The 27,517-nt window shown below is 35.7% G+C and overlaps 1 protein-coding gene across 1 annotated transcript in view; it reads left to right on the top strand.

The window, feature by feature from the left end:
* Window positions 1-8,713, top strand: part of LOC108967587 (muscle-specific homeobox protein tinman-like) — a 64,961-nt gene extending 56,248 nt beyond the window's left edge. Inside the window, exons 2-4 of the mRNA XM_018931108.1 lie at window positions 7,627-7,805; window positions 7,883-7,968; window positions 8,021-8,713. Of these exons, the coding sequence (XP_018786653.1) occupies window positions 7,627-7,805; window positions 7,883-7,968; window positions 8,021-8,615 (860 nt within the window). The 3' untranslated portion in view covers window positions 8,616-8,713. The remainder of the gene's footprint in view (window positions 1-7,626; window positions 7,806-7,882; window positions 7,969-8,020) is intronic.
* The last annotated feature ends 18,804 nt before the right edge of the window (window positions 8,714-27,517 follow it).

The following is a 27,517-nucleotide window of genomic DNA, read 5'->3' as shown; positions in this document are numbered from 1 at the left end:
TTTTGGCTGTCATTTCAAGTGACCTTAATTTCCGCTTGCTGGTTGGCGAGGCTTCGTGGCTATGAAATGCGTGGCGGCGCTTCCGTTAGAAAAATTAACTGCTGTGCATAACTTTCGAGTTTTTATTATTTTGTGAAATCATATTTAGACATGTAGACACATATATGTAGATGCATACGTACCTAGATGAGTAAGCGCAATGACAAAAAAATATATTTAAACAGCTGAACCAAATTTTTTTGTCATTTCGACGATTTGTTCAACGGTATCGAAGGAAAAACGTTAACTGTTTTTTTAGTTTTGACCCTCCCTAATGTGCAAAAGTGTCAGACTAGCGTTTTTCTTGACATGCAAACTACTTTAATGGATAATATAATATACAAATACAAATATAGTTACATTTAATTTATGCTTCGTTTAACTATTACATGTAATTAGACATTATAGCAAGTAATAACATAATTAACAAGCAACTATAGTTAATGAGAAACGCAAGCGGTACTCAAATTAATTAAGAAATTTTACTTCAGACACACTTACGCACGCACACATATGCATATGTGCACCATGCATACATACATAATTCTACAATACTCAAAAAATCTGAAGGAAAAATTTGTGACTGATGTGCTAAGAGATCTGCAAAGTAATTTGAGGTGGCAAAATAACTTTCTCAAAGAATCTGGGTTCTTAAAACTCGTATATCCTCACCCACTTTAACTCTGATGGATTAGTTTACTGTCAGGAGCTCTCTATTAACTCCAGCTTCAGACTTATTGACTTTTGCAGTGCCATTAAGGTAGCAGTAAACTGCAGCCTCCTTTATAGAAGTGACCATTCATTTAGATAGGCGAGCGGCGTTACTTGCCTTGAACTCATTAACAGTGGGTTCAGGGTCTTTGTTATAAGACTAGTATGGATACTAGGCCATAGCGGAATCGCAGGAAATTCCAAAGCTGATGAGATAGGAGGGTAAGGTACCCTAGAGCCATTATCGGTAGAATGGAAGCGGGCCATATCCTCTCGTACTCTACTACTAGATAGCTGGATTTCGCGGAAGCTTCGCAAAAGCCTTTTGGCCCAAGATCGATCGCAAGGGATCTAGTGATTTTTTTGCACGTAGTAAGGCTAGCGTCTCCCTAGTTGTGGGGCTTTTAACAGGCCATTGCCCTATTAGCGTCCATGCTGTAAGATTGGATATCTTACCAGACGCCATCTACAGAAGCTGTATGTAAGAAGATAAGGTGGAAACAACTCAACAATTCCTTCTTGACTGTACCGCATTTGAGAGGTCAAGTATTAGACATTTGAAGGCGTATACCTTCAAACATTCCACCCAACTGGCGGGAATGGAAATTAAGCAAGTGTGAAAATTTTTATTGGCTATTTAGCGTTTTGCTAATACATAAATTCGAACACGGCAGTTCTTCTTTTCTATGGGTTCACAAGGGACTACATATAGTAGTCCACGTGCGACCTTTAGTCAGCTATCTGACCTAACCTACATATTTTACAAGGGTTTTGTTTATAATTAATTTTTCAAAAATTAAAACACATATTTTTATTTTTTATTATAGACTATAAACTAATTATTGGACGAAAATCAATAAGGTCTAGTCATAGATAGTCAAAATTAATGGGTTAGGTCAGTCTAGATGGCTACGAAAAGACCTAACTTCAACAATGTATTCTGGGAGTAAGGAAAAAGGAAACGAGTTTTTCTTCTTCTTCTTTACTGACGTAGAAATCCCTTCCGCGCTTATAGCCGAGATAACAACAGTCGTTTCCTCGTTTCGCATGGTGGCGCCAATAGGAGATTCCAAGCGAAGCCAGATCCTTCTCCACCTGGTCTTTTCAACGGAGTGAAGGTTTTCCTCTTTCTCTGCTTTCCCTGGCAGGTACTACATCGAATACTTTCAGAGCTGGAGTGTTTTTGTCCATTCGCCAATTCCAGAAACTATCTGAATCAAAATGAAAAACGGCGTGCTTGAAACCAAAGAATAATAATTTCGATATTTGTAGTATTGTTGATAGTTCTAACCCCCTTGAGGCAAAATAATTGCAAAGGGTGTAAACACATTACTTTTCACCAGTCCCTAACGAGTGTTAAGTGACTAATTTGGTTGCTAACAAAACGATCAATATTAACTAGCTAGCGATAAAATCAATTTATTTAATTTTTAAACGATGCAATAAGTTGCTAATTGGCATTTTCCAATATATGTAAAATCTTCGCTATAAAAGTTGAATATGCTACCACAATACAAACACAGACATATATTATATTACTGCCTTTTATGTAACTTTTTACACTTTTCCTGAATACTCCGGTATAATCTCATGAGAATACAAATAGGTGAGAAACCACGCAATTTCTTACTAATTTCTCTCTTTTTATTGCTTTTGTCGCCAGTGGCTTTAGGGGAGGACATAATGCCCCCGACATTCCTGATGTCTTTCTAATATTAATTTTCTGCAGAAGTGAGCGTTTTGTCTGCTAATTCAATAGTTATAGCGACAACACCAACAAATGCTAGCGAAAAGCGAAAGCCAAAAAGGTGGGGACGAAAAATTACTGACAGCTGCTCGTACCGCGTGCCGCCATTTCGTCGGTTGTGGACGGAAAGGTCGTCCTTTCGCGTTGGTTTCAACACCTAAGTAATGCAAAACCGATAAACAAGTAACAGAAGGGGCGTCAACTTGTTTAACAAACATATATACATGTATACATGCATGTGTGTTAGTGTAAGTGACGTTCGTTTTTTGCGGCACATAAACAGTAATTGAGCAAATAGACGCATTTATGTAAGTCAAAATGGTAAGCAACGCCCCTTTTCCCACTGTTTTGACTTTATGAAATACCGGCCGCCAAGGAAAGAGAGCAGCTGGCTGCAGCGGTCGAAACACACACAAACAGCGTAATTATGATGTGCTCCAATTCATTTGTGCTGAAAGGACATCGATTGAAGTATACCGCCTGGTAAAAAAAAAGAAAATGTCATAAAATTATTTGACAGCAAAAATCTTAATTGACACCGGATGTATGTTTTTATTAAACAATTTATTGAAAATAAGATTGAGAAAATGTGTGTATACATATTTTAATTTAGAGCTTATTATTTTCATTAATATTACTTCTTTTTTAAGAATTTCTTAACTAAATTTGATTAATTATTATACGATTCTTTCATTCCTAAAACTGGTTTGAGGCCTTTATTGGCTTTAACAATACAAATTTATGGGGTGATTTATTTCGAGGTTCTGTACTTTTTTAATGAAAAAAAATTAATAGGGAATGTTTATTATTATTCGAAAGCACATTCTTTAGCATTTAGTTTTTCAAGATTATCTCATTCAAGTGTTGATCACGGCTACGTTTCAAATGGGCCATTCGTTGAGTCTAATTTTAGTTCGAGCTTTTCGACTGGTTACTGGCGAATGTAACGTGTGGCGCTTTCATCCAAGGACTAAAGCCAAGCAGAATTGTCTGTATAGATTTTAGCCTTTGCAAATCCCCACAGGAAGAAAGTCTAACGGTGTGATATCACACCATCTTGGGGACCAATCCACCGGCTCAAAACGTGAAATTATCTGCCTACCGAAGTATTCTCTCAATAAGTCCATTGATCGATTCGATGTGTGGTTAGTGGAGAGGTATTTGTAAAACCAAAAGTTGCCGAGATCACGAGCTTCAATTTCACCCATCGAATAGTCGGTTACCATGTCGCGAAAATGGTCGCCATTGACAGTTGCGTTTACACCGGCATCATTTTTGAAGAAATATGGACCGATAATTCTACCGACCCACAAACAACAGAAACCATTCGAGTGGCTTCAGTTCTTGTACAAGCTGTATTTTGTACACTTTCAATTTAAGTTCTCGACATAAAATGCACCAAGCCGTTCCCTACGTATGCCCGAGTCGCTGCGACCTTTCTGGCTGCTATATTTTTTTCACAGAGTGCTGAGCGTAGTCTATTCTATTCTATTTAGTGGAATATTATCCAATAATGAATGCTGGGTCTTAAGATGGGTGATGGTGTTGCCATCAAGTGCGAATAGTACGCCCATTAGGTCAATTATGTTGATATTAAGTTGAGCAAAGGTCGCGGGACCCATTCTTTACTTAACGTGAATTTTCGAAATAAAGTTGAACGATTTGTAAACGTTGTTCAGAAGTCTTTCCATGAAGAAATGCCAAACAATACTGCACAACAATAATATGACGGCTTAACACGACTCACGCGTGATCTGCCCAAAAAATGGCTATTGAGAAAAGTATCACTTGGATCACCAGTTAAATGGTCAAAATCAAGTTGTTGTTTTTTGTTTAATTTTACGGGATACCTTCACGATATTTAATAGATTATTTATTATTACAATTTCCGAAGAAATTTTTGAAATCGGATAACCATAGCACATAGCTGCCATAGAAACCGACCGAAAAAACCTTAATTATTCCAAGATGAAAAAACATGTATGACGCTGGACAAACGAATATTTTATTAATGTTCTTCTTGATCTATGCCATCAATGCAGAGCACTGCTTTGATAAATTTAAACATAGATCAAGATCGTCAAAACTTTAAAAAAAAAATTTTTCTTAAAAAAAAATTTAATTGAAGAATTCGAAAAGTTTTGTAATTCTTGATTTTCCTATAGCATTCTTTGATCTTTCTCTTTCAATATTTATACACGCGTTTACATATATATTTATATGAAATTTTCACCACTCTTAGCCAGCACTTCAGAAAACGTTTCATTTCAACAAAACTCACAATACCCACTAATATATTTACGATGCTCCTTTACTTGTAAAAACAAGAGTAGAGTATTTCATAAAAAGATGAATAAGCAGCGAAATAAAGACGATTGAGTCAATTTCCGCCGCCAAACATCAATCAACAGTGAAAATCACCGGCAAACACGCCATAAACAAATAAAATTACACAACAAAAATAGCGAAACAAATTCGAAATCGAAAGATCGAATCGTAAACACTAAAAACAACAAGATGGCAATAAAAATCGCATTAAAAACTAGAAGAGCTGTTATAAACTAACGCCGATACCTGTCTACAACCATACACACTTGTATGTACATATGTAGATACATCCCCTACCACCCTCAAAAAAGCTGGGACTATATCAATACTTGTGTAAACGCATTAGGTTAGGTCTGAAAGACCTTAAAGTAGCGTGAGGCGTAACCTGGAACCATGCAATAATTATAATCACACTTAAAAGCAATAAAATGCATTCATCTTGATTTTATTATTGATCGCTTAGTTGTTGCTATTATTGTTGTTATCATTGGTATTGCTTGATCAAATTATGGTAGCTGCTTTTAATTGATTTTCATAGAAATGTTTAGCCTTTGCTGTTAAATGATGGCACTAAATCTCTCGGGAAACATTTAAATGCTTTCATCTGTGAATTAACAGCGTTCTCGCTTTGTTTTTGTGTGACGCATGGAAGCTGTGTAAGAAGCGATGTAAGGTGTCTGTGTATATATGTTTATTATTCGTGTATGAGCTTTAATCAAGTTGCAGGCGAATATATTTACATATTCATTAATGAATCGACGAAGTGCGAATGATCTTTTTGATCTTTCACGCAATCAAGTTGTAAAAACATAATTAAACCGCCTAAAGCCGCGAAACATCGAATATATGTGGTAAGATCAATGAAGTCTATGAAAGCGGAAAGTGTACGAACGTATACACATAAATGACGAAATATTCTTGAAATAAATCTTAAAATGTCTATTTTTATACTATCGTCTTCTCTTCTTCTTTATTAGCGTAGGCACCGCTTACGCGGTTATAGCTGGGCTCCAATCATATCTGTTTAACGCCAATTGGATATTCCAAGTGCTGCCACGTTCTCAACTCACTCAACTCCACTTTCCAACGGAGTGGACGTCTAATTCTACTCTCAGAGCTGGAGTTTTGTCATCCATTCGAACGACATAACCTAGCCAACCTAGCCGCTATCTCTTAATTCGCTGAACTATGTCAATATCGTCGTCTATCTCGTACAGCACATGGTTCCAACTTCTGCAGTATTCGCCGTTGCCAATACGCAAAGGACCATAAGTCTTCCGCAGAACATCTGCACCATATAGCAGGACGGGGGTGATGAGTAGAATTTGGTATTTCTTAGTCGAGAGAGACCTTTACTTCACAATTGCCTACTCAGTCAGGAAATGATTCGTCTTGCCCTCGTTCACTATCACAGCTTCCTAATCCAGTCTGGAAAAAGCAGCGCGGTTTTTAAGGCCAATGATATCAATATCATCGGCATACGCCAGCAGCTGCACACTCTTATAGAAGACTGAACCTTTTCTATTCAATAATTCGTGCTGTAATTATTTTCTCCATTAGTAGAGCTATCATTATACATATATTATTCTCCAAAACCATCCATCCCCTTTTTGACGAACGTTCTTGAGTGGACAAAATCAGAAGACCACAGTCCCGTTTATGCAAATGCTTGTCTTTCTTCATATGCGATTATGGATATGCAGTTGAATCCTGTTATAAGTGTCTAAACACTGTTAAAACCTGATTTTAGGAAGCCACAACTATATCGTATATATAATATTAGCTTGCATGTCTGCATGAATGTGACATGAACATATACTTATGTCATCCACATTTATTGCATTTTAAGATCATCCTCTTTTGGGAGATAAATTATGATATCTTGTTTTTTTTTTTTTTTTTTTTTTTTTTTTTTTTTTTTTTTTTTTTTTTTTTTTTTTTTTTTTTTTTTTTTTTTTTTTTTTTTTTTTAGGATTCTGGACAGTCAGAATCGATCAGAGAGACATTCGTTACAGGGTCTAATTTCAAGAAATCTGGGCGTATATCGTCGAATAATTTTTCGTAGACCTTAATGCATTTGTAGACATGAAATCGATACTCAAAAGTAGAAGTTGACATAAAAATTAAACCTGTCTCTGTGGCACTAGATAGAGGTTTGGAATAAAAAAGACAATAGTTTTGATTGGATGTATGTAGGTCTCTGCTGCGACTCACGATGTCACATTCTCACTTGTCGCACTTTGGCATTTGTTGAGATAACCTTGTGGAATGGCGAAGATAAGGAACAATTCGAGGCATCTGCGTTGTTTTCTTCATTTTAAGTATGTTTGTCTGAAATCTATTTGGCCTAAGAAGTAGCTCTGTTAAAGCTGCAATTATTATTATTCGAGAGAATATGGTGATCGCTGTATGTCTGCGCCAGATTTAACTTATAAATCCAGTAGAGAGTTGCACCATATTTTGTTGACTGCAAAGATGATTTCCAAGTGGCCGTATGAATGAATATGTCAGGGAATGACAAATTGGTTCGCTATACTCCTTTCACTCTGCCGATGCCATGTTCTCTAATCACTTCGTTCGAAAGGTTCTTTATTATCATTATGATGTTCACTGTGCTGAGTTTAAGGTCCAGTATAACGGTTTATTAAATGAAGATATCAGTAAGGTCGGTGGGAGCATAAAATTCAAATCAAATAAACGAAATAAAGTGACTTAAGCCCCAATTTTAATGATTTATTTAGTGATGAAATTAAAAAACCGATATTCCAGTAATCACTAATTCTCTTTCCACTCATTTTCAGATCCTGCCACGCTCAATATCTTTTCCACACGACCGAATCCAAAGAAGAAACGTAAATCCCGAACTGCCTTCACCAATCATCAAATCTTTGAGCTGGAGAAACGATTCCTCTATCAAAAGTACTTATCACCGGCTGATCGCGATGAGATCGCTGCTTCCTTGGGCCTCTCTAATGCACAGGTAAGAAAACGTATCAATTAACATACCACTAAGTACCCAATCACTAATTTTACTGCGGTTTTTGATGTTTGAATTAGGTAATCACTTGGTTCCAGAACCGACGTGCCAAATTGAAGCGTGACATGGAGGAGCTGAAGAAGGACGTTGAAAGTGTGAAACAATTGTCAGGACATAAAAGTTTTTTAGAAAATGTTAATGACTTAAGTATTTTAAAGACCCGACCAGTCAGCAGACATCAGCAGCCAACAATATCAGGCAGCATGCCGGCAACGCTTGCAGCAGCATCACCAACACCTAATGGCCACACTCAACCATCAACGCAATTTGGCGGCGGCGGCGGCCCACCACATACTGCCCATATCACCCTTATCATGCCCACAGTCCCAGTCGCCCACACAGCAGCAGCGACACAATTACCCGCACAAACACAGCAGCAACGGGGGTAATATGGTTGCGGAGCCACCGCTGTATCCGTTGCAGTTGTCAACAGCAACAACAGGCGTAGCAGCTACCGCAGCGGCGGCGAAAGTGAAGGCACACCAGCCAACACCCACACAACCGGCGACGCAAACGTTTACCAACCAAGGCTGCAGCAGCTCCACAGCAGCCGAGGATAAGAAAGAACTGAAAATGCTGAAGATGATGACACTCATGTACTACACCAGCCGCGCCCAGGCCGACGCCGCGTCTGCGGCTGCGTCTGCGTCCGGAGATGTTGTTACGATCTGCGGCAGGGCTGTTGGCAATGGCAACGCTCACGGCGGTGGCATACACGCTGAGCGCACGCCCAGCAAATTCAACGCCAATTAGTCGGACTTGAGCAAGTCGCGGTATTATTTGTATTAGCCCAATTTGTAAATGTTATTTAAGTAGATACGCACATAAATATATGTACATATGTTTGTTTATATGTTTGTATATGATATGTGAAGTTATGTCAACATGTGGTGCTCCCAAATAATTGTATATATTTATATGTAAATCTGCGTATATGTTGACACGCATTCTCATGCATGAAGCTACAGTTACTACGACAATTGCCAAAACCTTTGCAGCGAAAGAATAATGTAGGTCATTAGGCTACGCCCTCGCGAAAGCGTAGATTGTGTAAGGAAGTGCTTAATGAGTTAAGAAATAGGACTCTAGACATACATGCAAATGTATTCGATTTCAAAATTAAGTAGTTAGTTATGTAAGCACAATTGTGATTTTTCTTTATAATTTAATTAAATTAATATGTTCCAAATATAAGATATCATAGCAATTAAAGTTGATGGGTCGTTTGAACTACATATCTGAAATAAATAAATATGTATGTGGAAATAAATTCTCAATAACGGAAAATATATTTTTTTCTATCAACGGCTCCCCTTATTCTCATATCATTCGGCAGTGTAAGGTTACTATAACCTCAAAATCAAGCTACGTTAGTGGCATGAAAGAAAGTACATATGTATGTATGTATATAGGCAACACTGTGGGCAGAAAATAGTAAAACGTTTGAATTTAAATTTCGCGCGAAAACTCTTTCGTCGAAATTTTTTCTTTCAAGTTGGTGTTTGTGCCAAATGTCACATTAAACGAATGCTTAGTGTTTAGTAAACGCTTGTCTTTTTGAAGAATATAAATTGCTTTCGGCGATTTTTACGATGTGTGAAGTTATTCAACAAAGAAGTTACATTCAATTTAGTGAGCAGAATTAAATTTCTTTTGCCAAAATGGGATCAGGGAAGCATTGGCGATAAAACACGTTCAAGACGGCCATCAACTTCAAGTGATGATCAACAGTCAAATAAAATATCATGAAATATATTATTACTGGCGATAAGTCTTGGATTTATGCTTACGATCCGGAAACAGACGATCAATCGGCCGAATATCGGGGCAAAGGTGAGCAGAAGCCGAAAAATACTATTTAGCAAACTCAAACGGCCGTTCCGGGGAAATCGTTGTTAGTAAATAAATAGCTACGCATTGAAAGCTATTCTGGAAATTGACCTTAACAACTGTTTCAAGAATTAGAAGAAAAATCTTGGCGTGAGTGTGTTGTGATCAAGGGGAATTACTTTGAGGGAGACAACATAAATTTTGAAAAGTAAATTAAGAATGTTAATATTGTTAAAATATTTCGATTTAATTAAATAATGATTGTTGCAATTTAAATAAATATCTCCGATTCTTCCATAAAATGAAAAAATACTCAGATATTCACTTTAAAACTTACTAAGTGTTATACTAAATCAAAAATAGTTTTGTAATTACTTGACTCAGTCTTGTTTGATGCAGCGGCTAAGATGATCACCAACAAAGAGAGAGTACGCCATATTTAACAATTTTTTCCAATAAAGAAAATTTTAATAGTGTTTATTGGTCTGATGTATTTTAGCCGATTTTATTTCGGTAAATTTGATGTCGAAGCTGCAACACGATCTGAAAGGATAATTGTCAGAAGTATTATTAGAGTTATGAAAATCTTTGAGTTCGACCGTCGTAACAGCGATTTCTCAGAGAACTTTAAGGGCCCATTTTTTACAAGAGAGCTGAAAACCGCTGATCCCAAAAAATTGCGTGCATAATATCGAATGGCGTTTATTTTGAATTACTAATGTAAAAAAGTGAAATTTTTTTTTTCACAAAACTAAATGTTTCGTTATTTTTTGCACACACCCATTGTGAACAATACTAGCTTTAAATTTTTTCAGCGGCGCAGCAAATTCCTGTCTTTAAGGCTATGTAAATAAGCAAAATGTCCCTATTTACTGGTCGACCAACTCTGAAAATTCCCAAACTTCCATGAAATACAAAAAAAAAAAAAAAATCAATAAAAAAAGTATGTATAACGTGATTTAACAGTACCGATCTATACATTCTCAAAACTAAAGAAGGAGCCAACAAAGCGGGTAACGCTTCAACGAATTAATGTGTAACTGAATCAAAATACCAACAAATTAACTACCGAAATATATATATATACATATAAAGATTTCGTAAAAACTATTTATGATATGTTATTTTAAAATCAAACCTTGCATCATTTTTATTTATATCACTAAGGGTGTAGCAGTTAATGGCTGCTATTTGTGATCAAATTTATCAATGTTAATATTCCACTCCATAACATGTGTGTCTTGGCTAATTGAGCAGCTTGTTTTGCAGTTTTGCCGATAGATGTCGCATGTATGAAAATTTCCGCATAACACAACGAAAACTGTGTACTATAAAAATCTTCCCCATAAACATGTATTCAATGCTTCGGAAGGCTTCGATAAGTATCGCAGAAAGGAAATCATGGGAGAGCCGCTTCCGCAGAAAATGTTTCCTATTATAAGTATTTCTCAAATAAGCACTTACCAATCTGCATGCGTCATTAAACCCCGTACTAATTCCAAATAATTTGGAATATTGGTAAACACTTTCACTCGCTGTGGTACAATCAATACACATTTTTTCAACAAAGCTTTGGAGATATACATACACTATAGATTTCACACTTTTTTATTTATCATCGACACAACATTACTTCCACACCGTTATTTGTATAATACCTTACTGTTATAACAATATTTTACATAGCCATTAATAATTTCACTGGAGTCACTGCAAGACAACTAGTTTTTCACAAACACACAAACAGAATCTGTCAAGCAATTGCCGTTATGGCGGCAAAGCTTGTTGTTCGCTGTCACTCAAAGGGTTGTATGCGGGCATGTCGATATTATTTAGTGTGAATTTGGAACAGGTTACTAATCTTCTCAAAAATATATGCAACTCTAAGTTATTTTTAAAATTTATTATTTTAATTAAACTTAATTCAGCTCAAGCGCACTCACATTTCGGAAGTTTAAAATGTGGAAAATTTAATTCCTTGTGGACACCATTTCAGGAACATTTAGCAACACTGCGCTTTGCAAGCGTTCCGCCGCCATGTTGAGCATTTTTGACAGTTTATTTCTTCGTAAAAAACATAAAATTACCGGTCTCTGCGGCGATGAAGATAAATTGTGAATTTAGATTAATAAAATGTGTTAAATATTGGAATGTGTGCAAAATCAAAGGTGTGGGTGTTTTATTTGTGAATTATTTTTTCAAAATTTCTCCGGCAGTGTATTTTAAGTGTTTTCATTGAAATTAGTACAAAAGAGGTCTCAGCAAACGCAGCAAAGCTAAAGCGCCTACCAATTTGGTTGATTTGGAGCAGAAAATCTCAACCTTTTAGTAGCAAGTAAGATTGTAACCGAGTAAGGTTACTGTTATATATTTAATATTTTTAATTATTTAGCACATCTTTTAAAAAAATTTGTGTGATAAAATGATTTATCTTTTGTCAGTGGTTTGTAATCAAAGATAGATTTTAATTGTATCTTGTCAGGTTGTCAGATACAATAAAATGTCGTCACCAAAGTTTCAAACCGTTCGGTGGTTGTTTTAGCTATAGAAATATTCAATAATTTTTGAGTATGTTACACGAGGTGGTGCTGTACATGCAGTTATAACAACTTTGTGGCTGTAATTATGGGATTTTGCCGAGCAATAGTTTAGATAATGCTATAAGCTAATGATTCAATGTATCTTAATTGCTATAATATTTTAAGATAAAATCAGATAAGGTAAGATAATTGTGACAGAAAGGATTTTTTGGTTAATTATTCGTTTATAAGAATCCGTTTTTAGATTGTTACAGTTGAACTTCAATATAGCGAAATTCAAGGGGATAAAAAAATTTTCGTTAGACACACGATTCGTAACAAAGAACTGTATAAAATGTTGTGCTTTTATATTAAATAATTTTTTTTTAAATAATAAATAAGCTTGTACATTCGACGCTCACAAACTTCTGAAATCAAAATCGAAAATTCGAATTTCTCAGCGATGTTGATGTTTCCGGTACAAAATAAACAAATATAACTGAGTATATGACAAGTAAAGCTTAGTGCTGAAATTGGTCATTAAGCCTACTATTTTACATTCATAATTAATATCTCTACTTTGAAAACTATCGTAATTATCTTTACTTTTACTGAGAACATATAGATTGATGCGATGTGTCGGCACATCCTTGGTGAAAAAAAATATCGTCGAGATCACGAGCTTCAATTTTAGCCATCAAATAGTCGGTTTTCATGGCGCGATAACGGTCGCCATTGACGGTTGCATTCTCACCGACATCATTTTTGAAGAATGGAGAAAGAACGATAATGAATGAATGATATGACGAAGCGCGTGAAACATCTTCTTTACTGGCTTTACTGAACGTGAATTTTCGTCATAAAGTTGAATGATTTGTAAAGGTTATTCAGACGTTAGTCTTTCCATGATGAAACTCCTAATGATACTGAACAAAAATCTGTCAAATAAAGCTTTGGAAAAAGTATTTATACTTGGGTAACCCGTTACATAAACTACCGATATGAAATTGAACTAACTCAAAATCAAAAGAACTTATTTCAATATCTCGGCAAATACATTCATATATGTTTAAAATTTCATATATACAATATATACATATATAAAAATAACTTGTGTGAGAAAAAAATTAAAAGATTTTCGAATTATTATCGAAAATATAAATTGAAAATTAAGACTTTTTCGATAAAATACAACTAAATTCACTGCGTTTAACAATTGCGCTGTTGCAGGTTGAACATTATATGCTCTCTATGTTTCATATATACAAACACATGCTGAGGTATGTGAATTTTGGTCTATCGAATGCACTTTGTGTATTATTTTAACTTGATTTGATTTGGTGCGATTCAACTTAAGTCAACAGTTTTGATTATTTTCAAATGGTCATCATCTGTTGGCATTTCCATCACCCAGATAAATATATACATATGTACATACACATATTCTAACATTTACGCAATTTAGCTGACGTGCTGAGTGCATAGACGTTTTTAGAAAAAAAGAAGAATATAATGGCCAAATTTTGTATTTTTTTTTTTAATTTTATTGTACAATAATATTAACTGCGTGCGTAAATATTTCTCAATTCTCCATAGAACTGTGAAAAGCAACTTAGAATATACTAATATTCTATAGTTAGCAGAAAAATAGAAAAACTTTGCTCATAATTTTAAAACTCTTAATTTATTCTTCAAAATCTATGACGTCCCCCTAAAGTAGTCCCCATTGTCCCAAATACACTTGTACCAACATTTTCTCCACGAAACAGTTGTTAAACTCAATTTTCAGAATAGCCGTCAATGCGTTTAAAAGCCGGAGTGAGCGTTCGAATTAGTTGAATAGCAAGAAGTCACATATTCGGCCGATTGATCACCTGCTTACGGTTCGTAAGTATAAATCCAATACTCATTGCCAGTAATAATACCTTTCATGATATCCTGAAAACTAGGAAAGCATTGTTTCATAGACGATAGCGCGGCATGGTTTTCCAATTCCTTTAGTGATTAATTTTCTTAGCCCAAACGATCTTTCAAAATGGTTTTCAAGAGTTGTTGATCTGAAATCACTATAAGTTCACAATTAAATAAATACGTTAAATATGGAAAATATTAAACCATCATAGCCATATATACAGACATTTGTATATAACATACGATTTATACAAAATAATTATAAATTAATGAATGGAAGCCGCGCTTTGCCAGCCACTTGACTTGAGTGAATCTTTCAGTCACTTCACAAATACTCCAACACTTCATTGGCGCATTAATAGCAATCTGGAGTTGATATCATGAAGAGAAGTCGCTGGAACAAAGCCCAAGTCTACAGAAGCCTGCGTACAATTCTCATCTTTACATGACACATAGTTAGAACGATTATGTATGTACATATGTCTATATAAAGTCAAATGTTACATTTTCATTTCTATTATCTCAATTACGATACAGTTAATGTAAATTATATTGACAAAGTGTTATTTAAACTATCAACAATTATGGAAGAAGCCCTTGAAAAGCTTAAAGAGAATATAGTGTGGGATTTGTCAAGTGTCAAAGGTTAGCGAACTTTGCTGTTTGGAATTTCGGAGAGCATAATTTTGAAAGTATTGAAGATTAGCTTATTAATTTGAACACATTTTTCTGTATTTACATTGCAGATGAGAACATTCCAAATGCGAATGAGACGCGTAATATTTTGCCCCAAAGGCTGAACCGAAATGTTATTGTCAGCATAATCATTAGACTATACATATCCCCACAGGAAAAATTCCAACGGTGTTATATCACACCATTTTACAAACCCATTGGCCCCGAATTCCGAAAACTTCGAATATCCTTAGTTCTCTTCAATAGCCCATAGAGCGAAGCGATGAAGCTTGGGAAAGTCGATCGGCTTCAGTTCTTGCACAACGTGAAATGCGATAAGTCCATAGTCCAAGTAAGTTCCATACGTCAATCCAAGTTGATGCAAAAGGCGCCAAATCGATTCTCCGTTATTCTCGTGTACACTCTAAGTAACGGCTGCTATATTTTCCTAAATGCGGGCCGGACGTGGTCTATTCGTTCAAATATTATCCAATAATGAATGCTGGGTCTCAAGATTAATACAATTCACATATACAATTCTTATAACATAGGTATAAAAAGATTTTCATCTTGATTTTTATAGATCATACGTTATAGTTAGTTACTTCCATGCCAAATCACATGAATACATCTTGTCAAATAAACAAATTTTTTATAAAAGGACTTGATTTTGGTTGGTTTGTATTGGAGATATATGCTGTAGTGGTCATATATCAAGTTCGTGAAAAGAAAAGTAGGTGAGCAAAATTTTAGGCCGATAATTCCAAACCAACAGAATAGTCCGCAAATTTAAATACGGACATGACTAAATGGAATTAATAAGATCTCCTACGTTTCCTTCGGGGCGTTAAAAGCTCCGTGGCAACTATTGAGGGTGTAATTACACTGTACGTATCCTCGACCGTCGTGCGAACAGTACGGCAAATGAGCGAAAATTTTCGATTAATGACGTTTGTCAGACTGTTTTAAAGAGAAAAAATTCGTAGGGTGGGTAAATGGTCGAACAAATGGATCTCATTTGGTCAGCTTTACTCCGGTTCATTATGGTACCTACAGCTCCCATAATTGATCATAAAGACCTTCTTCATAAATCGATAAAGCGCTATGAACGGTGTTGGTTGCGTCTCCTGGTTTTGGAAATTCAACCGCAGTTACGCAAAGGGAAGAAGTTTTGGAGATCCAGCCTTGACAACTCGTGTTTATTTCCAAACATTTCAGAATTTCTTTGTTAATAGTGTATGTTTATAACAATAAAAAATTCTAATAACATATTTAATTTTTTATGTAAGAAAAAATGGTTGATAAAAGGCTCCTTGGGTAAAGGAAAATCATGTAACCCCTAATAATTGGCATATTTAATGCAATGAGTATATCTAGATTTAAATTTACGGCTTGTTCTATCTTGGAAATATACAGATTTTTTTTATCAGAGCATTACCATAACTAACGGTAAACCTAAATGTCTACTAATCTCAGCTCTCAAATTAATCAAATTTCCTTCTTTCCTCAATGACCACTGCTGTGCAACCTTTGACTTAAGTCGCTCTAATTTGATGTCACCACACAAAAAGTGTGTATACAAATTCATACAACATAACCGCACACACTCGAATAATCCACCGCCATAATAGAGAATGCTATTCAATGCATTCAAACAATCAATAATCGCTAATTAAGCGCTGAAAGACTTTTGCTAACGCCAACAATATTGCGCAAACAAAGGCAAGCCAACACGATAAAGGGATTTGGACACTCCGAAGTTGGTGTCGAACGGTAAAAGGCACAGAGCACGTGTATTGCTGGTGTGTTTCTACGTATTTACATATGTAAATGTGTATACATATGTATGTATAGTATATGAGTGTAGCATAATCCAGAATCTGTTAATTCCACACGAGTGGCCTTCAAGAGGCGATCATTAGCTGGGAAACGCTACAGGGCGAATACGAAGGGTGAAGGCGTTTCCCAGAGAAAATGCTACGAAGTTGATATAACACACTTACATACACACATGTACATACATACATATGTTTATGTAGGAATTCGACAAAAGAGTAAATGCGCTGCGAAAGTGCAAACTGAATTAAATGAATTAAGCATTTCCTTGGGTTATAGTGACACGTTACATATATATGTATGTATGTAATTGTGTAATATGCATAATCACTTCTACACAATGTAAAATATGCACAATCCATACATACATAAATACAGCATACTGAGTTATAGCTGCTCACCTACTCTAGTAAATTCAAACATAATTCTTCTTATGAAACATAAACAAGCTGATGGCACATGTGATTCCCTTCTGCATACATACACACATACGTATATATTGTATGCACATATTTACTCAATATGCACACATGTTTTCTTATAAGTTATCATAATCACATGCATCACATACCGCATTTGAAGTTCACTGCGCACAGCGAAAGAAAAAGGGTGGGCGTTCTCAGACCACCCACCAGGCTCCCACCGCTTTTAACGCCACCAATAAGAAGTAATGTAGTGGCAATGTTGGCAACAACATAAACAAACTACACCTGAAGACGCCATGCTTAACCTACTCCGCGCATTGCCTCTGACAAAGAAAATACAACAACGACAATACAACATAAGCAACAGATCTTTTAAATTTTATATATGTAAATATATAGGTACATATATTTTCACTCAAAAAATGTTGGATTTTTTACTCTTGAATGAGTGGTTTTCTTTTTGAGTCAAAATATGAATGATTTTTTGCCGTTCTACAACAGTTCTATTTACAGTTACTCATCTATATTAATAGTTCTTTGGTTTTTGGATTTTAGATAGATTTAAGTGGAAAACCTTAGACACTTTTTAGAGGTCTTCCTGGAAATCGGCTGTAAAATCCCATAAATTCAAAATGATTTCGTCAAAAAAGATTAAACTCTTTCTGATCCTTAAAACAGTTCAGAGTTGAAATATTTTTATCACATAAATTTATAACTTGAACAGGGTATATAAAGTTTTCTACGAAGTTTGTAACACACAGAACTTTGAAGATCCTATAAAGGATCAGCGGGACAAACTGAGCCGACTGTCTGCATATACATACGTGACTAGTTCCTCAACTTTTGAGTCTCGTCCTTTCCTCACCACGAAGTTGTTTATTTCGATAAATAACTACTATATGGTTTATCCGGAAAGTCATAGAACTGTTTTTGTTCCGCCGCGACTGTACTTCGGTAAAAGGCACCAGGCCTTTTTAAAGGGTCGGGAATAGGTCGCTGATGAAGACCGGAAGAATGAGCAAAGTGAAAGCGATGCTCATCGCCTTTCTTGACATCAAATGCATTGTCCACCATGAAGTCTTATGTGGAAGTTCTCAAGAGACTCAAACGAAGGGTCAATCCGTCCGACAAGAGATCGCAGCCGATTGGAAGTTGCACCATGAAAACGCCCCGGCTCACACCGCCCTTCCACTAAAGCCGACATCCCAACGCTTCCGCAGCCGCCCTGCAGCCCAGATGTGGCCCCCCGGACTTTTTTGTTTCCTTCCTTGAAGAGGCCGATGAAAGGGGATCAAGGCTATTCCGGAGAATGCCTTCCGTGGCGCCTTCAATGCTTGGAAATCGCGCTGGCAGCGCTGCATCGACGCAGAATTGGAACTTTGGTATATAATATATATAATACATATCAATTAAAAAGTCTTAAAAAATCGAAAGTTTATTTTAGAATAGGCACCCCAAATGGAAATGTCATCTGAAATAAATAATACAAAATAAAAAATCTCTTGTCAAATTATTATATTAGACATCTAATCTACTATTTTTGCAAAATTTGATTTCTTACAATATTTGCCCACCCTAATGCAAATATAAATTTGCGAGCTCTTTTGAAAGTTGAACGAATGAACACCTACACTCTGAGTGTGGTGAATACTGCGTACAATGTTGGTGAATCTTTTCATTATCTTTTTATAGTATTTGTTTTCACTTTTTAATACTTTCTTCCATTGGATAATGAATTAATTGGCAAAAGGGACTTGATGGCATGAATGAGTGAAACATATTTAGCGCAGATTTCGTGATAATTTCATCCAAATAAATATTTCTTGAATAATTTGCCAATTTTTGAAAATAACTCTAAAATGAAAGTTTCCAAAATACTTGCCCTTTTTATTCTAAATTAAGGACAATATTTATATGAATAATATTCTTATAAACAAATCGAATTCTTCGCTTATACTAGAACGAAAACTACAACTTCTAATGATAGCTTTCAAAAGTGAGTATAAATTCACAAATAGTTCGAAAAACGTGTGATCACCCACAGCGACAAGGAGTTAACAATATTTACATAAGCTCACAATGATTGTTGCGAAACAAAATATTTTTCTTTACTACTAAAGAAACGACTACAACAACACTAAGTAAGCGTTTAGCTAATTTCTGAAATTGCTTGCTGCTCATCTGGCGCACAAATGCATCATGTGGCGGTGCAGGCGGCGATTTTCAAACGCTCACTTCAGCGGCCCACTACTTACAATGGTCCATCCAACTCTCAACAACAATAAAAATACACACATATGTACATATATACATACATGCGCTCAACTTGCAATGCACATAAAAAGCCACGCGCAGCAGCCACATTCGGCACAGATTTTCTGCAGTTTTTTCCTTCCTTCAGTTTACTTCTCGTACTTTTGTTTTTGTTTTAATATTAAGTAAACACTGGAGTCAATTTGAGTGCGAAGACAATGAAAATGCGATTTTACACACGAACATACATACAAACATGCATACAATTCAACGTGTGTGTGTGCGTGTAGCTTATAACGGTATGTGTATAATAAAAACTGGAGCTATTTGCATTAGCGAGGACATAAAAAACGCCCGTTGACTCGTCTGCATTTTGCTACCGAACACTTAACCCTTCGATCGATTGCTGCTACTTAAATGTCCACGGACATGTGTTTTGTCGAAACATTTATAAAAACAACATTATGCTCTAGTATACTAATACTTGATTTGTATGTGTGTGCGTGTGTGTGTGTGTGTGTGTGTGCAAATGTGCACTAATTGTTATTTTAATGTCTCGGAGATTTTCCAACAAATTCGCTTGCGTCTGCCATTAGCTGGAATGGGGGCATTTTCTTTAGAATATAATATTTTATTTATATTTACACGCATCTATTAACTCTCGCGTCGTCGTCGCCTTTGGATACATGCTTTTCGTTTGTTTTCTAGGAAGTGTCCTCAAAACCAACTTAACACCCGCAGCTTGGGCTCAATTAGCGAATGTTTACACATTTAATATCGGTTGTCAATCGTATTTGGTGTTCTAAATTTGTTGACTCTTCAAACATGCTATACAAGTAGTATGGCACACTGTGTGGGTAAAGTATTCAGACAAAAAAACATACATACATATGAAGTATAAACAYTCTTCACACGTGAATTTCTTATAACACTAAAATAAACTAAACTAAAATCGTATTTACATACATAGGTATGTATWTTACATTGGCAATAATCCATACCAAATATCGTCAATATATCTTGTCAAATAAAAAAAAAATTTCATACAAGGACTTAATTTGGATTGGTCGACTTGTATGACAGCTATATGCTATGGTGTCTTGATCTGAAGAAATTCCTCCTAGATTGCAAGATTGACTTAAATTTCGTGAAAATATCTCGTAAGTTAAAAAATTTTTGCATACTAGCACTTAATTCCGATCGTTTAGTTTGTATGGTAGCTAGACGTGTGCAAAGTTTAAAATCAATGCTTCAAAAACTGAGCAATTAGTTCGCGTATATGTAGACAGAAAGACAGACGAAAATGGTTAAATCGACTCAGACCGTCACAGTGTTCAGTTATACAAATATAATGGGTTTTTCAATAAAAGCTCTACAAAAATGTTTTGAGATATCGCATTCCTGTGAAAATACGTTCGATACCATTATACATGAAACTCGATTTCTTGATCCACGCTGAAATAAATAGGCCGATGCTGCTGCAATTTCACGTCCGATATTCGTATGTAGTTTATCAATCGACGCTGACTTGTTGGCATAGACCATAGACTTGACGTAGCCCACAAGAAAAAGTCTAATGACGTCAAATCGCAGTACCGTGTCGGCCAATTGACTGGGCCATCTTTATATAATTCTTTGGGAAATTATACCATCGAAGCCAGTACCTAATTTTCTACTACCAACATAAATTTTTAAGGTGTTTTTAAAGTTATGTTAAGATTAGCACATTTTGCCACAGAAATCCAAATCCTTAAACTCAAGTTAGTACATGTTTTAACATCAATATACGTACATAAGTACATACATATATATGTATTTCGGGATCTGATATTTCTGATCTTAATACTATTATGACCAAATGTAAATTAAAATTTTAAGTTGTTTATATGCACATATACATACATATATAATATTATATGATCATATTTTTCTGGAGCATGAAAATATATAATAATAAGTAGTTCCAACCAATGTACCCCATTGTTTAACATTATGAAAAGTATACTAATTTACCAAAAAATTCTTTGAATATTTCTTAAATCTTGCTACTACAGCGGTAATTTTGCTCCAGTGGCGTAGACGAAGCCTCCCTACATACTATAATTAAAGACCTAACTATGTATGTTTGTATATATGTCGTCAGTCAATTAGTATATCTATCTAGCTCAAATTCGAAATTTTAAGTCAGATATTTTCATTTTTTGGATAAAAAAAACGGAGAATTTTTTTTTTTTTAAGACACAATCTTTCAATAAAATTACTTGCTTTAGTCCAATATCCTGAAAAAAGTCAAATTTTATATTATTCAAATATTTATAATGAAAGCATATAAAGTAACCCCAACTAAAATAATTATGTTCACCGCTCATGTGCTACTGGCGCACTAATTCACATTTGTTTATACACATGTGCGTGGAGAAATAGCAACAATAACAATTACAGTTTTGTACTACATGCTCGAAATTATTGAATGACACTTGAGAAAACAGCAAATGACATTTTGATGCGCTCAGTCGATTTGGTTTTAGCTCAAAATACCAAATACTCCTAGCCACAAGCAACAAATAAAACATATGTACATATGTATAGACGTAGGAGTATACACTTTCACTTACATTTCTATATGTACATATGTACATACGAAACTAAATATATATGTATACAGTGGGTATTCACTTACATACAGTGGACGCCACATGTCAACGGCACTCGCCCCATTCGTTGACAGCTCGTCAAGCATAATTTAACGAAATTTCAAAACAGCAAATGAAAAAAGATACAACTATGCATACATATTTGCGTACATATTTATATATGTATGTATATGTTTTGTACATTTATCATTTCGTGTTTGTTTATAAAATCGGTAGGCCAGCTACTTGAGGCGCGTCCGTGTCCACTTCCGCAATTTGACTCCTCATCGAGTAGACCACCACCAACTAAAAACCGCATCCCATATTTTGACAACAAATTTGTTTACAAACCGATTAGCCGTCAAAAGGCGTTTTACTCGGCAACACGAAGTGGCGCCTTTTTGCTACTTGATCCTACAACCTACCGTTCTACTACCGCTTTAATTAATAGCTAATGTGCGCCGATCATCGTTTGGCCAGCACAAAATGTACATACATATATTCCTACTTGTGGTAACGCATTTGCATACGTAAATTACGTAAATTACTTTAAATTGTTTATTTATTTGTTTGTGTATAGAAATGACGCCTGTTGCATTGTCACTTGCCACTTGATCGTAAAAAAAAGACGAAATGTATGGCAACCAACCAACCTCTTGAGACTTAACTGTCGCCCGACGCTCTCCAACAGACGTTCACCAATGCCGAGCGTTGCGCTACTCGGTCGGCTCTTTCACTTCGGTGAAATGCACTTGCTCGTCTGCTTGTATTTTTTGTAATAATGCACATGTGGATGCAATAATTTGCAAATTGGTTGCATGAATGTCGCCAGCGACTGGCGACAGCAGCCCCAGGATATCAGACGGATCCTGCCTTGCCATTAAGTGGTTCATGCTGACTTTCACTAGAGGAAATTTGTTAACTTTCACAACTTGTGCGATCGTTTGGTGTGTGGGAAAATACTGAAGAGCGCGCGGTTGTCTGGCTGTTGACTTCTGCAAATTCCGATTTCATTTTACTTTAGTTGTTAATTCTAAGATGTTAGGCTGAAGAAGAAAATGTATTAGTGAAATATGAAAGTTCTCAGAGAAAGAAGCATTAAACACACTATTCGCATTGAAACGTGAGTTTGTAACTTTGAAAGCTTTTCTTTTTTTCTCAAATATTTTGCATCTTCAGATGTATTAAAAACGAATCTTAAAAAAATACTTCTTGTCATGCTCATTGTATAGCAAGTCATAGATAAAGCATGGAGTGAGAGGAATAAAGAATCTGGAATATTCTCCTTCCTTCCTAGTTCTTTTTTTTTTTTTGTGTTTTTAACAAAATACGGTTCCCAGAGTACTGCAATGAGTCAATTAACTATTGAATCTAGTAAAGAATTCGACCGATTTAATGTCCGCGGCTACATGACGAATCTAAGAATGAAGTGTAATTTTCGACTACGACCCAAACTATCGTCACTTTAGTAAAGCTATAAAGTATTTTCATTTCTTTGACTGCAATCACACATCAGGAATCAGTCTCACTGGGTATGTAGCCTTAGTCTACAATGAATATGACATCAGATGGACCTCATCCACCACCATGGTAAAAGCTTGTGAAAATATGCAACGCCAGTTCTTGCCGATGCATTCAAGGGTTTTTATGAGAGTGATATTATAAAGTTACTTTGTAAATGTCACTTTAATTTTAACGATGCAAGTCTGACCTAAATCGGATCATTCTAATTATGTCATACAATCTTCAATTTAATGCTTAAATAATAAATTTATTTTTACTCGCCCTTTTAAATCTCCCGAGGGCCTTTTCAAAATGTACATATTCAAGGAACCATAAAGTATAAGCTGTTATCTAAAATTACTAATTTATAGATTAGATTATCGAATAATTGAATATCGAAATACAGGTTGATGTCTGAGTTCGTATTTAGTGAAATACTCATTTTCGAGTGAGATTTGAGGAAAGATATACATACATATGTACATGCACATATTGCATATTTAGTTCTATAATTGAGAGGATTTTTTTAAACTTATCTATTATATATTACTTAATAGGTTCTTTTGTTGAGAATGAATAATAAGTGAATCATACAGGTAGTGTATACCCTGCTAAATGACAATTATGTAAGGACTTGTAAGGATCAAAGACAGGGAAATAACTCCAGGTGTTGGTGAAACTTTATTTGAAACTAGAGACAGTATTCCCATGATTTCATTCATTTGAGACGTGGCAATATGCTGTTATTATAAAGAGGATCTTTCTCAATTTCATTAAGAATTCTTACAAATTCGATTATAGATGTCGTATAACGTCAAAAGGAAGTGTGACAATATTTATACATACTAGGTATATAGTATAAGAGCTATAGGGAGTATTGACCTGATTTTACCCATTTTTGGCACAAGGACATTCCAATGCAAGACCACACAGATTGACCGACTTGTTCGATAAAAAATCAGACATATACCGTTCCCATATTTGGTATCTATATCCTTGAAAAATTATAGTCCGATTTCAAAAATGTTTGGGTACAAGATGAAATTCCTTGAATATTTCATTGATGTTTGATTTGTATACTGTAAAATGAAAGAAACAGAAGGGTGCTATATGGAAAATGTTTGGATATAATGCAATTACCTACCATCTTGGTTGTATAATTTAATGCTTCTGGCGCATTCATTCAGTGAGTTATGGTACTTTTAGTATTTTTCAACATAACCGTTCCACAAGTATGATGATCGGGCGTGGTTATTCTACAATTCGGTTGACTTAGCTTCAGCGGTTTGGAAGATACATACTTATGTATATTAAACAATTTACGCGGCAGGGCCCCGTCCCCTTTTAAGTATTGTTTAGCCCGCATGTGTCCCTTGGTACTCCGATTCTCTGTTCCAAGTAGCCGACTTTCCTTGAGTGCGAAGGAACATACTTACATACGTAGCTAGTTTCATAAAGTTTTTGCCGGCAAGAATAGACGGACGAACAAGAATTCACTCAAACTCAAACAAACGCCAGTCCTATGATCCCGACCATTTATGTACCACTGTGAGCAAAACTGACGTTGAGCAACACCAAAAGGTCCGTCAGAATCAGGAAGGACCTCTCCGAGCCGTTCGATACTAAACGAGGTTTCAAACAAGGCGACTCCTTATCGTGCGACTTCTTTAACCTGCTTCTGAAGAAAATAATTCGAGCTGCAGAACTAAATAGAGAAGGTACAGTATTCTATAAGAGTGTACAGCTGACTGGACAAGGAAGCAAAACAAATGGATCTGGCAGTGAACGAGGGCAAGATGAAATGTCCCCTGTCATCAAACAAATAGTCTTCGCACTAGCGACTTGGCTCCCACGTCACTGTTGACAGTCATAACTTTGAAATCGTAGGTAATTTTGTCCATCTTGGAACCAGCGTAAACACCACCAACAATGTCAGCCTGGAAATCCAACGCAGGRTAACTCTTGCCAACCGGTGCTACTTCGGACTGAGTAGGCAATTGAGAAGGAAAGTCCTCTCTCGACGAACAAAAACCAAACTTATAAGTCACTCATAATTCCTTTTTCTAAATAGCCAGAAATCACACGAATGTAAATCAGCGGCGGTTACAGCCCGATTACTTCGCGCAAACGACATATAACATTCCTTATAGACAACTTGGCCGATCGAAAGGAATTCGGAGTGCACCACACCTCGATAATCGAAGAAAGCTATCAACGAAACCTTAAGAAGACCTGCTTTGACGTAGTTTTTTCGGCTTCGGCTCACATTCGCTATGATAATCGCTATTTTTCGGAAAAAAATTACTGATTTTAGAATCAATTATGCTTTCACGTTTCTTAGGCCCAAATGATCTTTGAAAATGGTTTTCACTGATCCTTTCGATATTCCAGTCAGATCTCTGACAGTAAGTCCTCGATTCTCAAACACCAATTCCTTAATTTTATTCACGTGATGATCAGTTTATGTTGATGGTTCGCACTTTATGTACTTTATATAGACAAGCGTACACTTAAGATTATTTTGATGAGACCTTTGGCACAAATGTCACTGACTGTCATACGAACGAGCAAAAAATAGATGTTGGCGTAAAATGTAACTATTTTTTGCCCATAGATCCCCACATCTACATAAATATCTCGATATGAATTCCGTAGCAACATGTTGCGAGAGTATAATAAATACAAGTGCTTCTAAAGTTAATTTTTAAAATATTAGAAAAACGATTTCAGGCATGTCGAAATAGACATTTTTTATGAGCATGGTTTTTGGATACATTAAGACTTTTCTAATATTTATTTAAGTTCTTGAAACTCTAATAAAAATTATCCTCGTAAGGCATTATTTAGAAACTAGGAAAACCATGAGATTTACTGTTCTGTACATAATAATAAGCTATGAATTTGTTACATAAACAGCAATTAAATTCAAAAAACCTATATCACCTTACTACGCTATAGTCATTGCATTTATCGCTTAGACAATGACATACAGACATGCATACATTCATATAAATATATGTATGTACATACATTTCTACATATGTATGTGTAATATACAACCACTAAATCCAATAAGAATGTTAAAAGTGTACATACATGCATATGTATGTGTGTTTGTGTATTTGATTGTGCGTTTATGCGCTTAATACGCATCGGCTCATAAAAAGAGGCACACACCGCAAAATTACGACAGCAATGATGATATTAATGGTGGTAATACCACCCACACAGAAAGCAACAACAACAACAGCAATAACGGCCAGAACAACAGCCATTAGCAGCAACTAATAGCCGACGACTGGCAGCAGGCAGCATCCAACTGCAAACAACCTACTTTCGCAGCCATGGCCAACACCAACTGCCGTTAGTACACCCAGTAGCTGCTCCCACACGCTCAACCATACATGTATGTATGTGGTTGTATGTGGTGTGTATTAGTGCGATTTCAATTGAAGCGTCGACATAAAATTCACTGATTATTTTCCTTCAAATAAAAAGCGCTGAAATGATTTACCAAAAAATTAAATGATAAATCGCCGATGCCTTAGCCAGGCGGCTAGCTTATGTTTATGTACATACATATATATGCCTGCACATACATACGTACATGCGAGTATGTGTGTGTGAATCTTACATTCAATCAACAATGGTATTGTGTTGCTTGCGTTCATCTCCAATGTTATTGTTGACTTTTCCACTATGCCACACACATGCAAGCCAACATATAAATGCCACACCGCTCATTTGTATATTTATGTACTTATGTACATATGTATATTTGTATGCTGTTGTTGTTTTTCCGTCTTCAAATTATAGTTCTAATTTGTCTTGATTCAAATTGTCTTCCTTTCTGCCGCAAGCTAGGCAAGACGCGCGAGCAACCGTTGATCACCTTCCACAGCAGCTGCTTAATGCATACACACACTTATATTTAAGGCTTTGTATATTTATATATATATGTGCATATGTATAATGCGGTTGCCTTGTGACGATATTTAAACTAGCAAGTGTTTGTGTTTGGATATAAATTGGTTTGCTGCCGCAGTCACTAAGCCACCAAATCACTGGCA

The sequence above is a fragment of the Bactrocera latifrons genome, unplaced genomic scaffold, assembly GCF_001853355.1.
Source record: "Bactrocera latifrons isolate USDA-ARS-PBARC rearing strain unplaced genomic scaffold, ASM185335v1 scaffold_191, whole genome shotgun sequence".
Classification (NCBI taxonomy): domain Eukaryota; kingdom Metazoa; phylum Arthropoda; class Insecta; order Diptera; family Tephritidae; genus Bactrocera; species Bactrocera latifrons.
This window is presented reverse-complemented; position numbering and strand designations above follow the sequence as displayed.